The sequence below is a fragment of the Sphaeramia orbicularis genome, chromosome 12 (assembly GCF_902148855.1).
Source record: "Sphaeramia orbicularis chromosome 12, fSphaOr1.1, whole genome shotgun sequence".
NCBI lineage: Eukaryota > Metazoa > Chordata > Actinopteri > Kurtiformes > Apogonidae > Sphaeramia > Sphaeramia orbicularis.
The window spans coordinates 40,828,577-40,854,397 of record NC_043968.1 but is presented as its reverse complement, the minus strand read 5'-3'; the positions used below and the strand labels follow the sequence as shown (position 1 = coordinate 40,854,397).

Here is a 25,821-nt window from a genome sequence, read left to right as displayed (position 1 = left end):
AGAAGAGTGAAATGTAGTGGCTGTCATGTGTCATGCAGTCTGGCTGGCGGTCAGCTGACGGGTCCGGGTTGTTTGTGATGTTTACTTTAGTTGTTTAGTGCTCCAACCTGCGCCTTTTGGATGAATGCAGAGGAATGCTTCGCCCAGCAGAACCATGGTAGTCGTGAACTCGGTGCTGAAGTTGTTACAGAGGCAGACGTACACCTGTCTGTCCCACCGATATGGACTGTACCTCTGCTTTGGGGGGATCGTCCTCATGATTGTTTCCGCCTTTCAGTTTGGAGAGGTGAGGATATTCTACCGAAAACCCACTTTCACTTTTCATTTAGGTAACACCAGGGTTAATGTCGACTGGACAAACCAGCTGGTTTCAGATCAGTTGTACTGGAACACAGTGTCACCAGACTCCATTCAGATGAGGGTCTGTTTATTTTAATTCACCTGTGCTAAAAATAATACTCAGCCCGTTAAGGATTTAGATTAATAATTTTTTAATATTAATGCATTCAAGTCAGTTCGGCAGGAGTATTTTATGTGATTTCAGTGGCATATCCAGGATAACGTATGTTTAAGATCACACTTTATTACCATATGTTTTCTACTGTGTTTTGCTGTGTATATTTTGAACATTACATAAATATTACTTGTACCATTCAAAGTACCTACTATATCATACTACCATATGATAGATCCAGAGGTTTATATAGTGAAGATTTTTAATGTAATAACAAAAGTAGTGTTTTTCTTTGGTGTTCTTTCAATTTCTCCTCATTTAGGTGGTGGTGGAGTGGAGTCGAGACCAGTATCATGTGCTGTTTGACTCTTATAGAGATAACGTAGGTGGAAAATCTTTCCAAAGCAGGTAAGACAACATGATTTAATACATGATATGCATGACTGTTAATTTCCTGAGATGGGTAGAACTAAATCTCGTCATGCCAACATTCTTTATCCGGTTACACTGTGGCTGCACCCCTCTGTGCAGAACTGGATCTTAACCCCTTGAAAAACATCTGAAAGAACTGCAAGAGATGGAACCATGCATGACCAAAAACCTATTTGACGCTTAATAGTTTCTATTTAAATGAGGACACTGTGTACTACTTAATGAAGCAGTGTGACGTCTCTAGTTTTAGGACTCTCTGGGTGACATGAGTGTTTCTGTTACAGGCTCTGTCTGCCCATGCCTATTGATGTTGTGTACACATGGGTGAATGGCACGGACACGGCTCTACTGAAGGAACTAAAGGGAGTGAAAGAACAACTGGAGCAAGAACAGAAAGCTCTGAGGTATCTTTGATTCCACTGTTGATGAATACAGTGATGATGATTAATGTAGGCTTTAACCTGTCAGAACAATCAATGTGCAGAACCGGTGTGTATGCACAGAATGACAGACAGGCATATTCCAGTGGCCTGAGTGATTCAACCCTTGTTACTCTTGAATACAGTGAAAATTAGCATAAGACAGTGAGCATTGAGATTATCATTTTAACTCTGAGTGGCTGTCACACATTGCCTCACGAGGAGGGAATCACAAATCAAGGGTTACACTTTTTTTATTAAAGAATGTCCTGGTTGTTTCACTCTATGCTCTTGAGTCAGACTTTTGTTCCTGCTGTGCATGTTATAGTCTGTTTAAATGTGGTAAACTGAAAAAGCGTCCATATTTTTTAGAGAACGCCTGGGAAAAAATTCAAGTGACACAACTGAAGTACCAAAAGACAGGTGAGTGTGATGGTTTTGCATTTGTTGGTTTGTCACTAAACTGAAACATGTTCTCTTTATAGACTAAATATGTTGCAGTATTTTTTTTTTGCCAGAAAGTTTTTTGACTTGTGAAACAGAGAAATAACAGTTAATGAGACAATGAAGCAGCTCTGTGGCAAATTAGTTTGAGTTGAAACAGGATGTTGAGGAGCAGTAAGACCACAGGGAACTGTCATTAACAAAAGCAATGTTAGCTAGAGGACAGGAGTTAAGTTTTTATTATGAAGTTTTTGTTTTTGACTTAATCATAAACACAATTATGAACAGTATGCTTCAGAGACATCAGACAGGATATGAGGAAACAAGAAATGGAATGTTTTATTAGAAACCTCTAGATTAAAGGAGGTGATCTTTTTATTTGCAGTAACTCAAAGGTGCTGCTTCGGTTCTTGAAGCCCCCTGTGCACGTTCAACCACAATGGGAAGTAGACTTCAGTGTAGACATTTCCTGTGTGTTCACCACCAAAATGCAACATTTAAGAAGGTTTCCTTTCTCTGTTACTCCCTTGTCAAGATAAAATAGATTTATATGAGGATTAAACATAGAGACAGGTATTTCCTCAAAAGCAGCTGTCTGCTCAAAGTGTGAGCTTGAAAAATTTGGTGCACATCTGTTTTTTTAAGTTAGAAAGTTACTGTAACCAACCCACTGTAGCCATTAAAAAAAAAAAATCATTTGTACAAAAAACCAACACAAAACAGCCCCCCTCCCGCACATCAATCAGTTTACAGCAACACAGTCCTGACAACAATAAATTCAAGATTAATATGCTGCAAATTAGTAATCGTATATCAAATAAAAGAAAGAAAGGTGTATATAATGAAGAAAACACACTTTAGCCATTTTTATACAAGGTGCACACATATTGACTGCAGTATTGTTTTTTCACTGTTGCCTTCTACTTTTTCAGCGTAAGCCAGAATGCCTGCTGTCCCACTGCAATCATAGCCCCCATGCTAACTCTGGATCCGGCTCTGCCAGCCAACATTACAGTCAAAGAGCTTGCCACACTCTCATCCTCCTTCTCTGCTGCCAAGGAACTACTGCTGATGAACAAACCCTTCCACCCATCTACGACTGTCTCAGTGGTCGTCTTCCATTCTCAGGCTGATGGTAAAGCCAGTTGGGGGGTGGTATGAATCATTTGTAGTAACTAATTAGCAGGGAAATTTGGCATATTATATCTACAGCTGAGCAAGCGATAATAACCCCAATTATCACTTAGATCTAATAAATTGTTTTTAATGCAAATGAAGTAATTTAGCATGATAAATGGGTGTGCAGAAAGTGACAATGCTGGCACTGTTGAGAGGAAAAATATCTGTCCCCTGTAGCAGCAGCAGCAACAAGGAAGATCAGCAGAGGTGTTGTTTGACATGACACTGAATAAGTATCTGCTTTGAGGTATTTAAGGTATCAAATGTGACAAATAATTTCCCTTAAAGGACATTCTACTTCTATCAGTGGTTGTACTGGAAACAGCAGTGTGTAGGTTTCACTTGCTGAAAGAACATCATGCAAACACAGGATTAGATAAGTTACTACCTTGCAATGATGTTATTTTTAAGGACTTTACGCCCAGCATCATGTCGCAGGTTTGCAGGTGTGACTTGCATAACAACCACACTGTTAGGTGCTTTTTAAATTGGTTATCTATGCTGGTGTGAGCTATAAAGACCACTTATATGAACATTATCAGTCACTGTAAGTTGTCTCATATTAATTGTTTGCAAGATTTTACCTCAAGTTGATCACGAGTCTATGTTTATTTCCATCAGGTAAAAGGTGGATTATAAATGTTTTCATATAATTGTTCACAGCTGAGTGCAGATCTTCTTGCGGTGCTGTGGTGGCAGGCTGTTTATTCATCTTAACCACATTTTTCCCTTATATAGTGGCATTAGTCACACAAGCAAGATTGTTGTTATGACTCAAATGAAAACTCTTATATGAGAAGTGTGTCTCTTTCTTTTCATTCTTTATTTATATACAGCTGATAAAGCTTATACCGATGTGTCCAGAGAAGACCATAAATTCTCTGTGTCCAGATGTTACCTGGTAAGTTGAATTCTTCCAGTTTTAACAGAATGACAAGGTGCGAATGGGATTATTAATAGTCTGTCTGTTTCACTCAAATCGTTTATATCAGTGGCTTTCATTTCTGTCTGTTATGTCATTTTCATCAGGTTGCATCTTTTGATATCATTTTTTAATCATTTATGTCAAGCTTAAAATTTGGAAAGGCAGCTCTCTCTATATATGTACAAAGACAGATAAAAGGAATTTATTTATTGTTTTGTTCTACAGACGACCGATAAAGAGGCTCCAGGTCTGATCCGCATGCAGGCTCTTGCCTACATGAGTGGCTTTCCAGGATCCTTCAAGGAAACAGAGCAGCTGAGAGTCAAACTACCTTCTGTCATAACCAATAAGATCAAACAGGTAAAACAGCTGTTTTCTGAATTACTGAAGTGAATTCATTGTAACGTTTTGGAAGACGAGGTTCAAAACTTGGCTCTTGTTTTAAATTGTTTAAGGAGGTGTTGTGATTGTGAGGAGTTGATTAATCTAATAGAAAGAAAAAGACAGAAAAATGCTTGTCACTACAGTATTATAGTAGTTTATTAATTTTCAGTGATTCATGGTACATTGTTTTATTAGAAAGTATTAATGCATCTATATACAACAAATGCATAATGGAAAAATAGGGATTCATTAGTGACAGTTTTTTTTAACCTGTCTCGTTGCAATAAATGTATTTCATCATTTTTTTTCATTTTTAAAATCTGTACAAGCTCAACTTCAGCAGCAGGTGGCAGAGTTCACCATCTGATGAGTGTAGATGCTTTGAACTATTTCTTTCATATATATTATACATTATTAACTTATATAATACATAATGCAGATTGCAAATTATTAGTAGACATTAAAGTAGTATTTTGTATAATTACAGGCTAGAAGTCATGCACCATTATTGTTAAGTAACTGATTTCTACACCAGATGTCACTCTTGAAGTGTCCTTTCACTGAACCTCAGAATGTGGCTGCATTATGATCATTATTACTACACATGGGCATGTATCTGATGTGTGTGTGCACAAATGAAAGTTTGATCTTTTAATACATCGTCTCACTGTATTCCAAGATGGGCCTAATCACAAATGTCAGATCCTCCTTAGAGAGCTCTGTTCTCCTAATTATGGGCCTTTTCTATTTTAAACAGTTGTGTTGTGATCTGGATGAAGGGCCTCTGTTTAGATCAGTGGACGGCGGCCTGTGTATCTAATAATTTTCTCTAATCAGAACTCTGCTTTATATTTTGAGAGGGAGGAATGCCACTAACGAGTATGGATTACTGTGAAATAATCAAAGAAAACATAACCCTGTCACACCACCAGACATGAGACTGAGGCCTGCCATGGACTGCTTGTTCCTCCTTGTGATTATATACTCACATGGTTAATGAGAATTATTAGGTGATGAATCAAAGATCATTTTGTGTAACACCCTTTGTCTATACTGAATCATAAACAGAAGAGTTACACAACAACTTCATTGTATCTGAATTGTTGAGCTGAAATATATGAATATTATGTATTTACAACCTGATGTAACAGTATATATGTTACATTTATAACACTCATTGAACCAACTGAAGGGAGAAATGTAATGCAGATACATGTAGATGTAGAACAACCAGGGGAAAGCACTACAATCAGAAAAATAAATACATGCATGGACAAATTGTGATGGTAAACTGCTATTTTTCAAGACATTTATAAATGGTAAGCACACTCATTACAACAGACATTAAATTGTACATGGAGATAAAGCTAAGAAAACCTGTTATCACTGGTAAAGGCTGTTATTGATGGTTAGGTCCGTGATGGAAATATACGTGGAAAATCAGGAATAGAAGCCAGGTGGATATATAATATAAATATAATCAACATTATGCAAAACCCCTTTCATTACTTTCAGTCTTACATTTTATTTTATTTTGTTAAATGATTTTTGGCAATTCATGATTTTAATCTTTTTTCCTCACTACATGAACTCAATAGGCATGGGCAGACAAACATGATTGTGATCAAATGTTTCTTTACTAAAAGTATTTGACATATGTGTCCAGTGTCAGTAAACAATGGCAAAATGACTGAAAACAGCGAATGTGTGTCAGTGTACAGAATAAGTAAAAAAAAAAAAAAGAGAAAAAAACAAACAAAATCCTTTTTAATACTAAACAAGTCGTTTATAATAATTAGATGTTTTGTTGAACACGAAAAGTTTTTGTGATTTAGGCATTTTTCATGATTTTCATTAACAAAAAGATGAATAAAATTGATTCATTATATTGCCCAGCCCTACGTGTTATTTTTACTTTTCTTAAAATTCTTAGAGTAGGAGGTGTAGTCGTAAGAACAATCTTTAAAACTAAATCCTGTCATTGTCAGTAATAGACCTTATGAAATAGTGCTTTATAATAGGCCCAGATGAACAGTAGAATCAGGTGATGAAGTGCTGTAACTTTGTATGTGATGATATGTAGGTTAACAGCATTTAACCTACATATCACCATCATCCTCAGTCGTCACACTGTTCCCTGCATTTGTCTCCAGGTTTGCCGTGGTGTAGCCTCTCCGTCATGTGATAATAGCCCTTGGTATTTGCGCTGTAACTTTAGCTGGCGGTGCAGGGGTTAACATTAGAACAACTGTTTAGAGTGGCGCGGCGCCAACCAGCACACTGAAAGGTCATCAGGATTTTAAAGACCTTCCCTACACTCCTCTCCACACCCAAGACCATGCCTTCACCTGATGAGGGTTTTGTTTCCGGCCGATGGAGTCACCAGTTTTGATGTTTTAAAAGCCGGAGGGGTTGTCACAGGCTTAAAATAGAGGCAGAGATGGTACCAGGACATACAGCAGATCCAAAAACCAGGATGGAAAGTGGGGGTGTGGCTTGCATTTAGAGGGGAGGAGGGGGTTCGATGGCTGCCGCACAATGAGCAGGTTGGGTTTCAAGGTGTTTCCTGGTGTTGCCGGGCTGATTCTGTGAAAGTGGGATGATGTGCATAGTGTGGAGGGAGAGGTTCAGCCGTCAGAGATGGGTAGTATTTATAGCCGGTGTTAGACTTAGTGCCATGGTGATGAAAGCTGCCCCACGGCCTCGTATCATCTGCCCATGCTGTCGCCTGTCGGGTCCTGCCCCTGGTGTTTGTGTACGAGCCTGATGATGTATTTGTATTAGTGTGTTTTTGAGCGGACTGTGAGTGTCCACATGGGGTCACCCTGATCCACACCCCACACCATCATTCTACTGGCATTTGTACACATAATGAACATAATTAAAACTTTCTAGGAATAAATACGTGGATTCTTGTTTGTTATATATTTAAAATAATGTTATGATGTTCTGGATCCATAAAATGATTGTTTTGTCCAATCAACAACCCAAAACAGGTTGTACAAAACAATTAAGCAAAGATATTCCGTGCAATATTACCTATTTTATTTTAATATATTTGATAGATATCTTAAACAAAATGCAATATATGTTGGACTTCTTGCCATACTGTAATTGTCCCTGTTTTCGATTTTATGAAAAACTAATGCAGGTTATAGACAATAAAATAAAATAGAATTATTGCACTTAAGTGTAGAGAAATACTGTTCACTTGAGTGTATATGCACTTACAGATGTTAGATGGAATAACAATGAATAAAACCTGAGCTTGAACTAAAAGTAGGATAATAAAATCAAATAAATACCACATTGACAGTAATTAGAACAATGATCCCATTCTCTATCTCAGTCTCACAGATTTGCCTTTCTTCCTCTAGTACTGAAAACTTTACATTTAGTCAGTATTTCTTTTTCTAATGAGCTTTTAACTGCCTGACTGAAGGTTGTTTTGCTGGTTTTCAATCTCACTAACAGTTTCCATTGTCATTTATCTTTTGCCATTCTGTTATAATTCCTGAGTACTACTGTATATTTCATGGATACTGCCATTTACACAGTTAAAAATTAGTTTTATACATGATAGATTTATCTAATTCACAAATAAATAAAAAAAATAATAAAAAGATAATTAAACAAAAAAAAAAAAAAAATTCCTACATTTTTCAACAGTGCCATTTTATTGGCGGATCTGCTATTTTTAGAACTTATTTGTCTATAGGTTTCGTTGCTCTTTGATTTGGCTGGTTTTAAAGGAATGGTGGCTGCTTGAACCCCTTTATAAGCCATTAAAAGGTGTTTGTTAAGTTGCCGTACAGGTCACTGGTCTGTTTCTGACTAGTCTACTACATCTAACCTCTCGACCCAGTGTTTAAAGCAGGATGAGGCAGCTTCAGCCCACGAGGCCGTCCTCAGCACATTTACTACAACATCTCAATCCGTCTGCTTAAAAAGATCACTCAGCACTGTTAATGACCGAACCCAGCTCATAGACTAAACAAAGGGAAGAGTAAAATTTAATTCTGCCAATATACTAAATATACTAATTAGGGTTTGGCCCTCCCTAGTGACATAGTAATCCGGGTGGTGATGAATAACTTTGTTCTGGTTCATGTTTGGAAATCATCTGGTGTTTTAACACCCCTGATTAGTAAGAGCAATGTAAAACCCAAACCCATCTCCAAATAATAGAACATCCAACTTGTTTCTCTAAATAAACCGATTATATTCACATTTTATAGTAAGACAAACAATAGCAGAAGTTTCTTGAATTTGAGCAGCTGGAATCAAAACATCTATCACACTGTGGACTTGATAAAATGCAAATGTCAGGATTGCTACAATATTTTTCTAGAGCTGTGTAATGATTATTTTCATTGTAGATTATCTATTGATGTTTTCTTGGTTTATGAGTTAGTTGATAAGTCAATATATTGTAATAAAAGGTACAAACAAAAAAGTACAATGTGATTCCTCAATGTAGCTGGTTTGGCCCAAAAGCAAAGACGTCAGTTTGCTGGCACAGAGGAGTAAGAAACCAAAATATATTCAAATTTAAGGACCCAGAATCCCATTCTTGCAAGTTTTTTTGTTTGGGTATTACTCAAATCATTTATGAATCATCTTTTTTTTTCTTTTTATAAAGTTGACAATGAATTTATAATGGATAACTATTGCCACCCTAATCCTTTAAAACTTGTTTTTAAGTTTGTTTAAATTATGTAAATTGTTGTTTATGTGATTTGTGTTATTTGTGTTTTATTTAAATGTCTTTGGCCAGTTACTATAAAAGCATGGCTGCCTACATATGTGAGGCCACCACACACGCTTCTGCTCTGTGTGCATGTGTTAGAGAATTATCAGGACTTAAAGAGGACAATAAAATGGCATGGATCCAGGGCTTGCTGCCTCCTGGCTCGTCCCTGGCTGGGTTTATAAGGCTCAGCTAATCCTCACCTAAAAACAGGAGCAGAGAAACATGGATGAGTAGAGGCACTACACGAGTTAATGTGAGATATTTGGGTTTTCTGTGGGATGATGGAGGGAGAGTCTGTTACTGAGAAGCTTAGAGTTTGAGAGATGAGAAAGAGAGGAACAGATGGTTGAAAGCAGGCAAGGCTGGAGGTCTGTGTCTCCATGTATCTCACATGCACACTGAGCACTGATACCTCGCATAGCTGACCCAAGTACCAACGTTTCAGCCATGTGACCACAGTGGAGAAGATGATATCACTGAGTATTCTGAAACCCTTACCTCTCTCTGCACAAACACACACTTGCCCTATTGTTATTGTGTGGACCTTTATTGACCAAATATATTCATTTGCCCATAAACTGTTACTGGGAAGGTGAAATATGATAGTAATGAGCATTTATGTAGCACTTTTAAAAACAATGGTTTACAGTGTTTTACAGACAGAACAAAACAGGACATTCACAAATGATCAGGTAGTCAGAAGCTCTACAGTTTCACTAATAAGGAAAACAATAACATTGTAATAATACTGATTCTGACTATCTGAGTCTTCCCATGAGGACCCTCCAACTACAGGTACAGGGACGCATCTGCCTCATTACTGCCTGGCCTGGCTCAAAAGAGATGGCACAGCTGACAGATACACTGTGTGCACTGCTTCACTTCATTTAGTTTATATTCCCTTTAGCCTTTTTTTCATTAAACACCTGCACTTTGTGTTGTATTTAAAAAGGATATTCTGTGTTTTTACCCTGGGCCACACTGGTTGCAGGGTATTGTCATCAGTTGGTCGTCCGTCCGTCCGAAAACTTTGGCATGCATTGATAAGTCAGGCCACTGGGGGCAGTAGTGTGTTTGTTAAGTCAGGCAGAGGATTTTCAAGTGCTGGCACGTTTATGCTTTATTCTTGAGTTGCAACATTTATCATTTGTGTTGCAAAACCACACTGTTTTTCTCCCTCTGGACACTGGTTTAACTGGCATGACTACGAATAAAAGAAGAGTATGATTGCAACACAAGCATTACAAAGCACTCTGTAACTGTACACCAGTTAGAGAAAATTGAGAAGATGTCTGATATGTTTGGCATGAAGGAAAACTCCCCAACCAAACAGGTTATATGAATGTAGATTAAAAAAAAACAAACCAAGACACCCTACAACTTTGACAATCAAATGAAGGATGGTGGTAAGGTCATGACAGTTCATTCAGTCAATCAGCAACTAGACCAAGTAGTCACTCAAAAAAAAATCTAACAAACTATTTGTAGAAATACTTTGTCAGAGCTGGGCATTGAATCAAACATGTTCCATAACCAAACATGGTAAGATACAGTTCAACAAAGAAAGGATCTGAATAATCATAGTGTCATTTATCACATACTAGTATCTTTGTTTTATTTGGAACTTCATAGAAAAAAAAATCCTGTTTTAACACAACACAGTTGTGCCTGAATGAAGAAAGCTTAGATAGAGCGACTGACATAAAACAGAAATAATACAGGCAAATGTACTTTGACGTTAACAATAAGTAACTTAAAAATTTATTAGAAAGAGAAAAGAAACAATGAAAGCATCAAAATCAGTAGTAGGAGAACAAAATCACTTTTTTTTTGTAAAAAGTTCAAAGTCTGTATTTCATCTCCTCTCAATGAAAGAGTGATAGAGATGGTCAAGTAATAGACTGAGTGAGGATATCAAGTGGTGGTGGGGACAAAAAAGACAAAATAGAAAAATAAAATGCTATTTGTTGATCGAATCACAGCAGTTGTATTCTGAAGCACATGTCTTTATAGGAATGAGAATGAATACATGCTTCCTTTCCTCTACTGTGTACGACTGACAGGAGACAAGCAACAGGCTGAGGTTTCTGTAATTCTGTGCAATTTGGGCCCTGGGTTTTGTCTTTAGGGCAGAAATGCAATACAACAAGAGCATTTGCTGTTATTGGTAGGAGACACAAACTTACTGTAAAAGGTTGACACCCAAAAATGTCCTAAACACAGCAGAACAATGGGAAAGTAGAAAGTACAGACAGAGAGCAGTGTCTGCACAGGTAAACACACCACCTGTGGACAGAGGGAAAAGAGACCAATCACAGAACGCTATGCAAGGATGTTCACGACAACAACAAACAAAGAATGAACAACATGACTTGAGTCACAGCACAGATGAAAGCAGGACTTATTGTATTGCTACCAAATTTTCCATGTGAAAACAAGGGTCAAATGTATGCAGACAGTGTAACAAAAACTTCAACATTAGTTGGAAAGTCCAGATGTGAAAATGCTCTTAACATTTCTTTGTGTATTTGTTTTTCTTCCTTCAGTTTGAGTTGTACTCAGAAGCCAGTATCGCGCTGCTCCATCTGAAGAGCCCACAGGATTTCACAGATCTGACACAGCAGGCTAAAAAGAACCTGACACTTGATGGGAAAGAATTAAACATCAGCCCTGGGTACTTGTTCTGGGACCTCACTGCCATCTCACAGGTACACTTTTTTTTCCAGAAAGTTTTGGTTTCTAATAAATGAATGAATGTTTTATTTTGGACATAAAAAACACAATACAACCACCAACAAAAGCAAATGCTCAAAGCAAATCATTAACAAAAGACATCCAAAACAAAAAATAAATAATTATTATTATATGAAAGAAATATGTAATAGAATTTTAGTGTCATTTACACATCCAAAAGGAGTGGGAAGATGGAAATACTTATTTAATCTCGTCCCATTTCTATAAATCATGTATTACAACACTCTGAGATGCAAGTACATAGTTAATCATAACTTCACCAAAACAATAATTATCCCACAGAGGAAGAGAAAAAAATAGATTAAATAAAGAAAACAACAACAACATTCTGCTTCTTCTTATTACTATTGTTTTCTCCTCACACCTAAAAAATAAATATGCGAAAACTCACCAATAATCAAATATTTTGATCTCCATATCTTGTCAAAATCATATCCTTTTACCTCTGTTTAAACTGAATTATATTTGGACATTGTTTTAACTCTACATTCACACTGTTCCATAATTTCACCCCACAAACAGAAATGCAAAACTCTCTCTAGTTGTGTGTATGCTCATATTTCTAAAAATTATATAACCCCCTTAAATTGTGATTTCCTTCCCTATTAATTAATGGTTTGCCTTAGACATATGTTGCATTATTTGACAATTGATCTGATCTAGTTTTAGTATTTTTGACTGGATGAATAATGAGTGGGTGTGGTCTATACACCCAACTTTTTTGAATGATTTTTAAAGGTGCCCTGCCACACATTTCAGTACTTTTATGGTAATGTCTGAAGTTCTACCATGGACTGGTGTAATATTTTTTGTGGAAAAAATGCCTTGGTTACCAAGTTTCAAGCCATTCTAACATGGTATAGAAGCCTGCTAGAAGACTCAGCTCGATTTGCGCCAGCTCTCATGAATATTCAAATTGCTAATCTGCTTGACCCTGATATGCTGACAGCTAGCCAATGAGAGCCTGGTGTCTATGCCTCTCTTATACGGCAGACCTTATTCGGACCCTCCACTGCCCTATGGGCCCCCTGGGAATGCTGGGCCCCATGAATTTGTCATGTTTACCCCCCTTTTACGAAACCCCAGCTTGCTGTATACGAAAACTGTCACTGAGCTAGATGAATTCTGTGGGCGTGGTCTCACCTGGGCTAGCTCATGAATAGTAATGAGCTCAGGCATTAACACATCACACTGACCAACGTTTCTAATTGACCTGATTTCACCGTTTATTTCTTTTCAGCAGACAGAGGAGGTAGCGGTTCATTTTCAAATTCACTACATAACACAAACACCTATGGACCTAACAAATTTCAAAAAATACAAGTAAAAACAATTTTGTGTGGCAGGGCACCTATAATGTTTTTTTTTTTCTTTTTCCTTTTTTGTGTGTTTTTTTAAAAAATATAGATAGTAACTGTAATGTACTCTTATAGTTACTTCCTTGCACAGTAGCTGAGATACAGTGAAGCCAGTGAACAGTAAATAATATGGAGTGATTTGTGATCTAAAACCTGTTTTCCTTTACTTAATACTGCTGTACTTCTTGAAACTTTGGTATATAGATGTTTTATGTTGGATTTCCAGCAAAGTTTCTCATTTATTATTGACATAGTCATATTTTGGCAGTATAGGCTAGTGCTAGTGTTAATGCTAGTGCTGTTTTTTACACCATTTTGCAGTGTGACTAGGGCTCTTATTAATGTGTAACAGTCTTTTATCCATTAGTCTTTCATACTCGGTAAATTCCTGCTTTGTGAACTAATGTTGAGCCAGTCAGAATGTGTCCCCTGATACTTAATTGAAAACAAACATAAATTCAGTCTTCCCTCTTGTCTTTCTTCTGTCTAGTCCAAACAGGATGAGGACGTGTCTGCCAGCCGATTCGAAGACAATGAGGAGCTCCGTTATTCGCTTCGCTCAGTGGAGAGACATGCGCCCTGGGTTCGACACATCTTCATCGTCACTAATGGGCAGATTCCATCCTGGCTCAACCTGGATAACCCCAGAGTTACAGTTGTCACACATCAGGTGCATTTTAAGCCTTGACATCACTTGAGTGAACTCTGTACTTGGGATTAAAAGTCAGGCTGTTTTATGGTTACAGTTGATCCCAATAAAGTAAACAGATTTTCCTGACTGTGTTTCTGAGGCCACCGACATAGAAAGTTCTGTACATGAGCACTTCTTCCTTGCTATCATTATATATCCATCTGAAGGCATTTTCATTTGATTTGCAGGATATCTTCCTGAACCACAGCCACCTCCCCACCTTCAGCTCCCCTGCCATAGAGACCCACATCCACCGCATCTCAGGCCTCTCCCAGAAGTTCATTTACCTGAATGATGACGTGATGTTTGGCAAAGACGTCTGGCCAGATGATTTCTACAGCCACTCAAAAGGACAGAAGGTCTGAAACATACGCTGTATTTTGGTGGTTTAATAATTCTGCATAACCTAAATGCAGTTAATTGAGGAAAAATATATATTCTGCTGATAAGCATGGAACATTTAACGGTTATCATTAATACAAAAAATAATTAGTCTCCACAGGTTGATTTATTTACAGTTCATACAGTATATAAAGAAATGCAGTAAGATGGTTTGATTGCATCGATTTCGCACTTAAAAGTTGGGGTACAGTGCTGTTCAAAAGACTATTTTTGCAGTATACTCGTTCTCCCTGAACCATTCTGTCATAAGCCTGATGATTCTAATCAAACCTGGGCATTGTCCAATCTTTTTGACATTAAAGATATGAGAGGCTACTTACTGCATCAGTTAGAGTTCAATAAGCTGTTACAGCTGCAACATTACTAACCACTGCAGCACCTACCGATGAAAGGATCTGAACTGTTTGCTTAGTTAAATCCAGGCAGTTTCTTTTTTTGTCCAGGCTGTTTATTTAACTCTAACTGATACAGTCGTTGTGGTTGGTTGTCTGTTGATGCAGTGAAGGAGAAATGCATATGTATGATCATTTAAACCTAATGGTGTCCTAAGATTTTAAACTAAGAGTGTATATACAACTTTTAGACCATTGCATTTTTATCAATGAACTGTTCCTACAAGTATAGTTTATAGTATGATGAAGACTTTTGATTGTCAGATGTTCAGGATTCAGGACTGTGAGTGAATGTGATGAATAAAACCATTTTTCAGGTGTACCTCACCTGGCCAGTTCCCAACTGTGCTGAAGGCTGCCCCGGATCCTGGATTAAAGATGGCTATTGTGACAAGGCTTGTAACAATTCTGCATGTGACTGGGATGGAGGAGACTGCCTAGGTAAACAGAGGAACACATTTGATCTTCTGTATAAATGAGCTGGTCTTTGTCATACATTCATGTCTTTCATTTTGGACAGGTGCAGCAGGAAATGGTCGGTTTGCAGGTGGGGTTGGTGGAGGCGGCCCTGGTGGAGCCGGTGGACAGGTGTGGCAGTTTGCAGGTGGTGTTGGAGGCCTAGGAGGGACGTCGTACTGTAATCAAGGCTGTGCCAACTCCTGGCTGGCAGACAAGTTCTGCGATCAGGCTTGTAATGTTCTGTCCTGTGGCTTTGATGTGGGCGACTGCGGCCAAGGCAAGTCTAGTGAAAATGATGATGTCTCTTGTTTTTACCTTTACTACAGTAACATGCAGTCAACATATATGTATTTTTGTTGTAGAGCACTTTGGTGAGCTGTACCGAGTGACGCTCCTGAGGAATCAAAGTGTGTATACTCTGCCTGTGGGGGAGGTCAGGCCTTATTTCAGCTTCGACAGAATAGCCCGCAGAGTCTCTGAGGCTCATGTCAGTGACAGCCCAACAGTGCGTCACACCTCAGTGGCTAACAAGTGGAAGACCATTCACCTGCTGCTTCATTCTGGCCACAATGCCACACAGATCCACTACAACCTCACATTTCAAAAACAGGATGACACAGAGTTCACTATGAGCTTCACTGTTGCAGTCGACACTCGTGAGGTTCCTCAGGCAAATATTTCACAGACGGTAAGCAAAGACACAGACAAAGCACCAAAGCCAACCCTAACCACAGAGCCACTGTTCCCTTTCTCAGATATTCCTGAGGACAAAAGGGGTCCTAAAATTCATAGGTTGGAACCAGCTGACCACCAAATCTTCATAGAAGTACCTTCAGTAAACGTATCACTTTTACCTGCTGGTGTGCGCATCGAGCTTCAGAAGCTGGATGAGAAGCTGCTGATTGGTGATATTACTATAAAGGGCTATAACCTCACCAAGGCTGAGCTACTAAGTCCTTACATGAAACTGAGCCAGACCTTGTCAAAGCAGCAAGACGCTCATTCAAAGGTGTCAATTGAAGATCTAGCCAGAGTCCAGAAGAGGCCCTATAAAGACCTGGAAGGAGAGAATGGTGAAAAACCACTTGTGCAACATGCTAAACAGACAAACTCAAATGAAGAGGGGAGGGACATGGCAGAGAAGGACAAACCCAAGTCTGTCACCCCTTTCATCCCAGTCAACATTGATGATAAACTTCATGAAGATACTGACACTCCAAAACCCAATAGTGTAAGAGCTGCAATCGAAAGGCCTTTGACGTCCAAGCTGCTCAATAGCATTTCTAAAATCAAAAGCACTGACGGTCAAGCAGAGCAGGCGAATGCTGCCGGAGGGGCTCCAGTTGGGAGAAGACTGCAGCACTTCACCTCCTCAGACAGAGGCTTCTTGCCCTGGGAGAGGAGGAAGTACTTCCAGGACCTGTTAGAAGTAAGTAAAGCAGACAGACTGTGTGTGAAGTCTAACTTTCATTTCCGGATTCCCACAATCATAAAAAGTAAAGCTACGGAATCTTTTAAAAAGTGATTAAATCAAGTAAAATAATCAAAGGTTTGGGGGAACTCATGGATTTTTTTTATTTTTGTCTCTGTAGAAATTGACAAATGTGCCTCAGATTTGTCAAAGGACATGAAAGTGTAATTAAAAAAATGAAAGCATCACAGTTTTCCACAAGTTTCTGAGCAGCTTAGGTGCTGTGATGATTTGTTGTTATTTGATTTCATTTTGGATCTGTGTTTGATAAAACATATATCGTAGAATTAAGAAAAATACCAGACAAATCTACAAAATAACAGGTTACCCCTACTTTTAAAAAGCTTGTTTTCAAAAACAGAAATACTCAGGATGAAAAATATGTTTTCTGCCCAAAGAAAGAGAGAAATCTCACCAAATCCCAAGAAAACTCCAGACCTGGTGTTCAAACCACAATGATTGAAAAGCAGAAGTCAATGTGATAGTGCCTGAATTTGAGTATTTTAGTTATAATGAAAAGAGCCAGATATTAGAAAATAAAAAAGTAGCTGTGTACTTTAGACGGTAATGTACTGTAGTACAAAATTATGTCTTTGAAAATGTAGGGGAAGCATGTTGTATATATGGAATACAATTTTTGGGGCTTTGTACTGGCAAAAATCAGCAGATACGATACACAAGCTATAGGGGTTGTAATTCAATACATTGAAATATATTGTCATACTGTAATGATAGTATATCACACTTTTGTTATTAGACACCTTTGTCTAATTTTAAGAAAGCTGTCACAGTATAAAGAACAAACCACCATATTCACATGTCATTCACATGTGTCAAAGTCTCTGTATCTTCCTGCAACGTAGCACTACATTCTGTGCAATCTTAAAATATAATAACTTTAGACTCAAGTATGTCAGTATTTTTCTTACACTCCTAATGAGTTTCTTTGTCTTTATAGAAGGAGGAGCGCCTGCAGACAGAACTGATGTATGAGACTGACGGTACCGCCACAGGCCGGAGGCTGAAGGACACTTTTGCTGATTCGCTTCGCTACGTCAACAAGCTGCTCAACGGCCAGTTTGGCTTTACATCCCGCAAAGTTCCAGCACACATGCCCCACATGATAGACCGACTTATCATGCAGGAGCTGCAAGATACGTGAGTGTTGAATTGTTTTATGTGTTTCTGTAAAGTCTGACCTGTGGTGTATCCTGAGCTGTTCTGTGCCATTTCTCAAAGATTCCCGGAGGAGTTTGACAAAACATCCGGCCACCGTGTTCGTCACTCAGAGGATATGCAATTTGCCTTTTCATACTTCTACTTCCTGATGAGCGCTCAGCAGCAGCTCAATGTCTCTGACGTGTTTGATGAGATAGACACCGACCACTCGGGCATCCTCTCTGATCGAGAGATCCGTACTCTCGCCACAAGGATCCATGAGCTGCCTCTCAGCCTCCAGGTCAGTCTTGGTTGAAATGAACACTTATGTTAATTTACACATTACACCCTTTTACTTTTGAGTTCAATTTGTCTTTGTGGGATTGTGCAGGATTTAACAGGATTGGAACAGATGTTGATAAACTGCTCTAAGACACTCCCTACAAATCTGACTCTGCTTCATCTGGTGAATCCCACTCAGGAGGCCTATTACGACCCCAGCATGGTGAGCTGCAATTAAAGAGCAAGCTGGGGTTTTTTTTTGTTTTTTTGAGTATATTGTTTGTTAGCTAAATTATTTTATTGAGATTCTATTTTTTTTTTTTTCTTTTGATCCACAGCCCCCTGTAACAAAAGGCCTGGTTCTTCACTGTAAACAAATCACAGAACGGATTCACAAAGCTTTCAAAGACCAGAATAAGTACAAGTGAGGCCTCATGTGCTATTAACCAAATAAATCACATCAGATGTTTCCTGTTGCTGTTGTTAACATGTCCTTGTTGATCAGGTTTGAGATCATGGGAGAGGAGGAGATAGCATTCAAGATGGTACGGACTAATGTGTCCCATGTGGTTGGACAGTTAGACGACATAAGGAAGAACCCCAGGTGAGGATAATACTTGAAATAATACTTGGAATAGTACTTGGAAGCTGCACACAAACTTTACTTCTTCACCATACTGGTTACTGACTGTATAACCATCTGTATAACCCCCACAACAGGAAGTTTGTCTGCCTGAATGATAACATCGACCACACCCATAAAGACGCTGCCACAGTGAAAGCTGTTCTGAGAGACTTCTATGAGTCTATGTTCCCACTGCCATCTCAGTTTGAACTTCCCAGAGAGTACCGCAACCGGTTTCTGCACATGGACGAACTCCAGGAATGGTACGATATGAGGATAACTTAACACACAGGTGTAACATTTTGATCACAAGGAGTTTAAGTTAAAGTGCAACCTGTGATTTATGCATGACATTAAATGGAAGAATAATAGGTTTCTTCCTGAAAATCTTTGCCTGAGTTCCAAAGCATAAACCAAAATCCAGAGAGAAAACATTTTTTTTCATATTGTGTCACAGAGGAGAGTTGTCTCTGCTATGACTATGTTCACTCTGTGAGACAATGAACAAACAAACAGGCTTGTCAAGAGATATAACTCCTCTGTTACAGAGCGGTATGTATATTTCATGTCTGCTGTGGAGTTATACAAATATCACTTTCTACCAAGATGAGTATAAATACCACCAGTAACAAACCATGACTCTTCATTTTGGTGCTATATATGCAATATAAATGTATCAACACACTTATCTGTAAATAATGATAATAATAATAATGTATTTTATTTGGTGGTGCCTTTCAAGTCATCCAAGGTCACCTTACAGACAATAAAAAGCATAAGATAACATCAAACATAATTAAAACAAAACATCAACCTAAAAACAAGTGTGTTGTACAGTGTCCAGTCAGAGTGAATATCCCAGTTTGAACAGATGGGTTTTGAGTTTGGTTTTGAATGTTGTGATGGAGTCTTACTGTATTATGTGTGTGGGGAAGGACTTTCAAAGTCTGGGTGCCGAGCAGCTGAACGCTCGGGCACCCATGGTACTGAGGCACGGTCTAGGGATGGTGAGTAGTCCAGTGGCGGTTGAGTGGAGGGTGCGGGAGGGGCTGTACTCTTGGAGGAGGTCGCAGAGGTAAGTGGGGGCTAGATGATGGAGAGCCCTGTATGTAAGGAGTAGGTTTTGTAATGCGGTACTGAACCAGAAATCAGTGAAGTTGGATGAGAACGGCGGCGGTGTGATCAGATGATTTGGTGCGGGTGATGATCCAATCGGAATGATTTGCAGTCTGTTGATGAGTTTGGTTGGGAGTCCGGTGAGGAGGGCGTTGCAATAGTCAATGCGGGAAGTGACAAGCGAGTGAACCAGGATTTTGATGCTAGATTGGGACAATGATGGGCGGAGTCTGGAGATGTTGCGAAGGTGGAGGAAGGCAGTCCGGGTGATGTTTTGAATGTGAGCTGTAAATGAGAGTGTGCTGTCCAGTGTGACACCGAGGCTCTTGACCTTCGGGGGGAGAAGGGGCCAGGGAAACTATAGGTTATCTCTACATTGTCCCCCTCACTTCATAATTAATTTTCTCCTTATGCTCGTCTGTCCTGGGTCCCTTTTTTGAATCGTGTAAAATATTAAGGCTGTGAACTGCCACGAGTGAATGAAATTATACTTTCAACCTCACTTCTCAAAATTAGCTCTGATAACCATATATTTGTCATTGTTAAACATCTGAGCTGATGCACTTTGTTTGAAATTATTCATAAAACCAACTATAAACATTTATTCATTCATTCATTCATTCATTCATTCCAATCTAAATGATTGGAAAGGAGCAGGATGAAGAAAACTTAAAATACCTGCCCCTTTCTTAAAACATCTGCTTACATCAGATAAGTTGCCATTACAGCTATTACAGTAAAAACACTTTACATGATAGTCAATGAAAATAAACAAATCCAAAATCCATAAGTAAAAATATTTGATTACATGAACAATATAAGCAAAGTAAGAGATTACATAAATATACAAGCTAATGCATTTTTTTTTAAACCATAGTAACTGTTTACAACAGTAGAAAAGTGACAAAGTCTGATCAGCTAATTAGTTCAACAATTATTGCTACATAAATATGGAAGTTATTAATGTTTAAAGCATACTGTCCCTGAGTGTTTTCTGCACTCATATGGCAGTAATTTAACAAGCTTTTTTTCTCCCCAAACAGACTGAGTTAAGAAACTGTGACTGTCACCACATGAGATGAGGTGTTGTCAGGTTGGAGGAGTGGGAATCCCTTTGGGGCTTTAGAGGGTTTTTGTCTGGGATCCCTGCTCCCGCATTCTGGGGGCTTCAGCTGGAGGATGCCTTCCTCACATAGGGACTTTAAAATTAGATCAGGATCCTTCAGATCAGCCGCTAGCGGTAAGATCACCACCCAGGCGGTAGTCTCCTCCCCTGTGCCTTTACTTCACCTGCTGTCTTTGGGTTTGTCAAGAGACAGGCAGAAGGCATCGGGTGATGTCACCTTGTCACCCTGTTGGCCTGCTGCCACGGCATTCGCTGTGCTGCTTCCTTCATATTACATCAGAGCACAACAAGGCTTCTTTGTTGAATGCCAGTAAGGTTTGGCCCTGGACCTTATTTTAACCCCGTCAGATGAGGACTGTAGGTGTTACAGCTCTTCCACTATTTTTTTCCTGATATTCTTGTATTATGAGGAATTGCTGGGTTTATGGGCGTTTAAGGTAGAATTTATATATTTCTGTATTTTATTGGATTATTTCAGTCTCTCAAATGGGGGTACGTGTACCCCCAGGGGTACTTCAAGGAAGCCCAGGGGGTACTTGAAATTTTTTTGGGAAAAATACATTAAATAAATCATCATGTACTGAATAAAAATTGAATAATAAGAATTAATGCTAAAATATAAAACACAATAAATAGATTGATGTAATTAAATTGACACTCCTGACCTTATTTCATTTTGATATTTTTAAAAACTTGGAGGCCCCCCCTAACCTTTGGTAACATTTTAAGAACTTTTCTATTTTATAACATTCAAGATGAGTTTATTTGAGTAATCAAGTAATCATTTTTTGTTGATGAAAGGTTAATTTATTCATTGAGGACCAATTAATTTATTTTTCCTGTCAATGAAAGAGGGCACTTTTCAGTTTAGATTTTGTACACAAAATTTACTTACAAAGATTTGTTATTTGTAATATATTAAAGTTAAATATATGTTGTTTGTTTAAAAAAATTTGAAAATAAAAAACACCTTTGGCACAGGAACTAATTTTGCCTCATTTTTTTCAATCAAAAAAGCTGGTGAGAGTTAGGGGTACTTGGCTAAAAATATATATTTCAGGCGGTACTCCACTGTGAAAAGTTTGAGCACCACTGGTTTATTTGATGGGGACAGTACACATTAATCAACATTGCTTTAAATGCTATAGAAACAGCCCAAAGCCTTGTTTTTTTTTTTTTAAATCTTTTGTCCCTGTAGAGTTTACTGTGTCATCCTGAAAACAAAAGTATAACGAATGCATTTAATGCATGACGTCAAATATTATTTACCATCCAATGTTAATTAACAGTCCCATAATGTACTAAGTCATTTTCCTCTTGCATGTCATGTATTATCAACATTTGGGGAAATCCAAAGCTGAACCAGTTTTATCTACAAGGTTTTTTTTTTATCTTACTGAAAATTTGCATTTTTATTTTTAATTCAGTTGACATTTTTTCACTGTAATACAATAATAACCTATAAACTTTAATATTCATACATTCATTCACTGTAATAACCTATGAACCTATGGTTAACCAGCCCAGGTACATTTGACATGACATCTACCTATCGGTCCTGGAAGGTGTAGTAATCCCTAAAACATAAAAATCAAAAGACTGAATGAAGGGTTTTGATCTTTTCTAGGCGAGTTTACCGGGACAAGCTGAAGTTCTGGACGCATTGTGTCCTTGTGGCGCTCGTCATCTTCACTGTCATGTCGTTCTTTGCTGAACAGGTCAGTATCCACCTCAGACCTTACACACTGTTTGTTTTGACATTCAGATTAAGACACAGGATATTCACTCTCACACACTTCTTGTTTCCATGATTCACACTTGAGCTATGATTCAGGCTTTCACTACTGAAATTCCACTTGGAGGTGCGTCTGTCTCATGTGTCATATTAGTATGACCAGCTGAGCCAGAACCTGACTTCATCGAAATGAAAGACCCCCAGCAGTCCACTGTGAAACATGAGACTGGACTCTTTGTTGAGTTGGATCAGACAGTGCATTTGTTTTCTTTAACCTTCATTGTTGCTATAAAAGTAGAATTTCTAGTCGGAAAAGCATGTACGAGGTTTGAAGACTCAGACCAGTGTTCTTGTCCCTATAATGGACAACTTTTTCCCTTATAGTTTCTCCCCAACTAGTACTGGAAGGAGATTAAAACAAATGCCCGACATTGTTAAACAAATAACACATGACTCAGGTTTAACATTGAGCAGTTGTGAGGCTTAATCCAAAGCTCAAGGTTTCTAGTTTCTCCTCAGCGAACCTAAAGAAAGGTTAATAGATGGAGTGACCTTAGGAGAATTTTCCCCACAGCAGTGTGTGGGACCAGTGCTCACACTGTGGAATGTGTCAGATTTGTCAAGTGTTTGGACACAGCTATCACATCACCACATCACCACACAGACAGAGTTTTGAGGCCAAGATGAGCCTGGCAGTTTCACATTCTGTCTTATTCAGATCAAGACATTGATGGAGTCAGTTTAGACCTGAGATGTCAACTGCCTGTCATTTCCAAGATAGAAGTGAAGCCTGTTGCTAAGGAGGTTATGTAATCGTTCACATCTGTCAGCAGATAATGCAAAAACTACTGAACTCTGATTTTTATTTTATTTTTAACTTTTTGTGAGAGGCTGTGGTGAAGTTATGTGCATTTTCAGCTTGACTTTAGTTTTATTCTGTGTGTAATGTTTTCTTTGTTGGATTATCTGAAGTTTAAACATCCCCTCATTGACCATATATTATCAACAGACAACAGAATCTTTGTTGCTGTTTTCCTACACATAAACTGTTGTTGTACAATTTCACCTTCTCCCTCTTTCTGCAGCTCATTGTTCTGAAGCGAAAGCTGTTTCCCAGACGCAGAGCAAACAGGGACAACAACCCTGAGCGGGTGTGAAAGAGGTTGGCCTCCCTCTACTTTTACACTCCCCTCCCTCTGGACAGGAGAGCATATACTGGAATCTGAAGTCTTCTGTGTTCCTGTTGCATCAGCATGGATAGAGGATAGGACTCCAGTGATTTGGTGATGAAAGTTTTTTCAGAAGATGATGGATGGACCTGTTCAGAGGGGAATGGCAGCCCAAATACCACCCTATGATTATCCTTTACTTCTCTTGGGGCAGCCAGTGTTGTCATTCAACGTTAAAAACAAAATACTCCCTCCACACAAATTACACACCCTCCACGTTCCCTGCCCCGGCCGTGTAAGCAAGAACTGTGAAAACTTGATAACAGCGAGATTGGAAAACTTGACGAGGTGTGTTTTACTAGTTTTATCATTATATCCACAAACTATGGTGTTTACTTGTCACAGCTTGAGCTTCATTTAAATAATGAATGAAAAGGTACCCATTGGATGATGAGGACTAATTTAATTTAACTGTTGGCTGTTGTACATCGTCTGTCTTTAAAAACATGAAAACTTGAAGTGCCTTTGTTGTATTTAAAACGTAATGCTTGTTCCCACAATGCATTCCTGCTGGTTTGAAGAATTTTGTTACTTCATTGTTTTTTTAAACGTGTTATAAATGTTGGTTATACATATCATGACGAATTTTGTTATACATTGAGAATGAGTGGGATTTAGGGTTATATAAATATCATTAATGTTGTATAAATGTGATAATTGGAGTTAAATAATTATAACTAAAGCTTTCATAGCCACCTGTATGTGTGTCCCTGTGGGACTCAACAGGCCTGCTTCTGTCTGAAATTCAGACCTGCTCAGCATGTTCTGTAACTTATTTGATTGTATTTTGTGACTATGAGTCAGACATGAATGCTTTGAATGTAAACATAGCTTCACAAAATGCTTGTCCACAGTTAAAACTCTTTCCTTGGAGACTCTGTTTTTCAAACTTCTTTACCATAATGACTGACAAACATGGAAGTGAAAACCAGTTTGCTGCTGTCCAGGTCATGTGCTGTATAACATCAGTATGAAGGATGGGAAGTAACATTTAAAAACACTTTTTGTTCAGATTATGTCAGTTAAATGGTTCCTCTGGTTGAAATAAAATATGGTTGGTTCAGTCACTTCAGTCAAGATTTTCATTACAATGACAAGAGAATGACTGAAAAATATTCTTTATTACAATCTTTTCCACTCTTGTGTTAGTAGAAAGGTCTATTATTGAACAGTGCAATACAGTGTTAAAATCGTGGTTGTACATTTCAATGCATAGCTCCGTAGTTCTAAAAAAAATTATATTTTTAGGACATGCTCCTATACAATGTCCGTAATCCTGTACAAGCAGAATCTGAGAGGAACAAATTTTCACTGTTCCAGTAAAACTTAAGAAATTCAATATATATTTTTTACCCTTAAAATAGTTCACCGGCACTACAGATATATCCCTTTTGCTCCCAAAAAACCTGAATGAATCAAAGTGTCACATCCCATCAAATTACATGTGTTCAGTAATTTTTAACTAAATATTACTTTGAATCAAATGATCAAATGAATCTTTACCTAAACACAGTATACATTTGTAAAACTGGGAAAAAAAAAAAACAAAAAACCTTGAGTGAACACTTAAAAATAGGAAACCTTCCAGTAGCATTGTATTATTACTTATTGTTTGCATCTGGTATTACAACTGAGTGAAAAAAAATGTACAAAGCTTCTTTAAATATTCACAAGTTAAACAGTAATTACAATAACATGTTTAAGGCTTCTTCAGTTCATTTCTGTACAATCACAAGTAATTACTTATTAGCCCTTCAGGGAGAAGAACAGAGAAAGCAGAACAAGTCATGTATTAATGCTTCATCAGTCGACGGAGCTCTAAAGGCCAGAGGTGAGACGGTTTTATTTCCAGGATTGCAGAATGAGATGAGTAACAGGAAATGAGAAACAAATTAAGTGCTGGAGTGGTGTTAAAAAGAAAGCCTAGTAGAGAGCCAGTCGTCAATTTCAGCATTAATACAAACCGTAGCCCCTTCACCTAGCTCACTGACAACCTGCCAGTCCACATTACACACTTCATTGGAAATTAGAGG

The 25,821-nt window shown here is 38.2% G+C and overlaps 1 protein-coding gene across 2 annotated transcripts; it reads left to right on the top strand.

The window, feature by feature from the left end:
- On the top strand, positions 1-25,320 carry gnptab (N-acetylglucosamine-1-phosphate transferase subunits alpha and beta). 2 transcript variants are annotated; one of them, XM_030149084.1, is made up of 21 exons: positions 1-286; positions 777-862; positions 1,171-1,290; positions 1,678-1,728; positions 2,682-2,884; positions 3,765-3,829; positions 4,079-4,213; positions 11,537-11,698; positions 13,593-13,772; positions 13,982-14,152; positions 14,905-15,028; positions 15,108-15,323; positions 15,409-16,475; positions 17,476-17,675; positions 17,757-17,976; positions 18,067-18,180; positions 18,296-18,381; positions 18,463-18,561; positions 18,678-18,845; positions 22,452-22,542; positions 23,645-25,320. In XM_030149084.1, the coding sequence occupies exons 1-21, from the start codon at positions 125-127 to the stop codon at positions 23,714-23,716; spliced, it is 3,792 nt and encodes a 1,263-aa protein (XP_030004944.1). In that variant the 5' UTR covers positions 1-124; the 3' UTR covers positions 23,717-25,320. The 2 variants fall into 2 exon arrangements, with proteins under 2 accessions (XP_030004944.1, XP_030004945.1); XM_030149085.1 differs by lacking the exons at positions 1-286; positions 777-862 and having other exon boundaries at positions 1,261-1,290; positions 1,678-1,740; positions 2,688-2,884.
- The last annotated feature ends 501 nt before the right edge of the window (positions 25,321-25,821 follow it).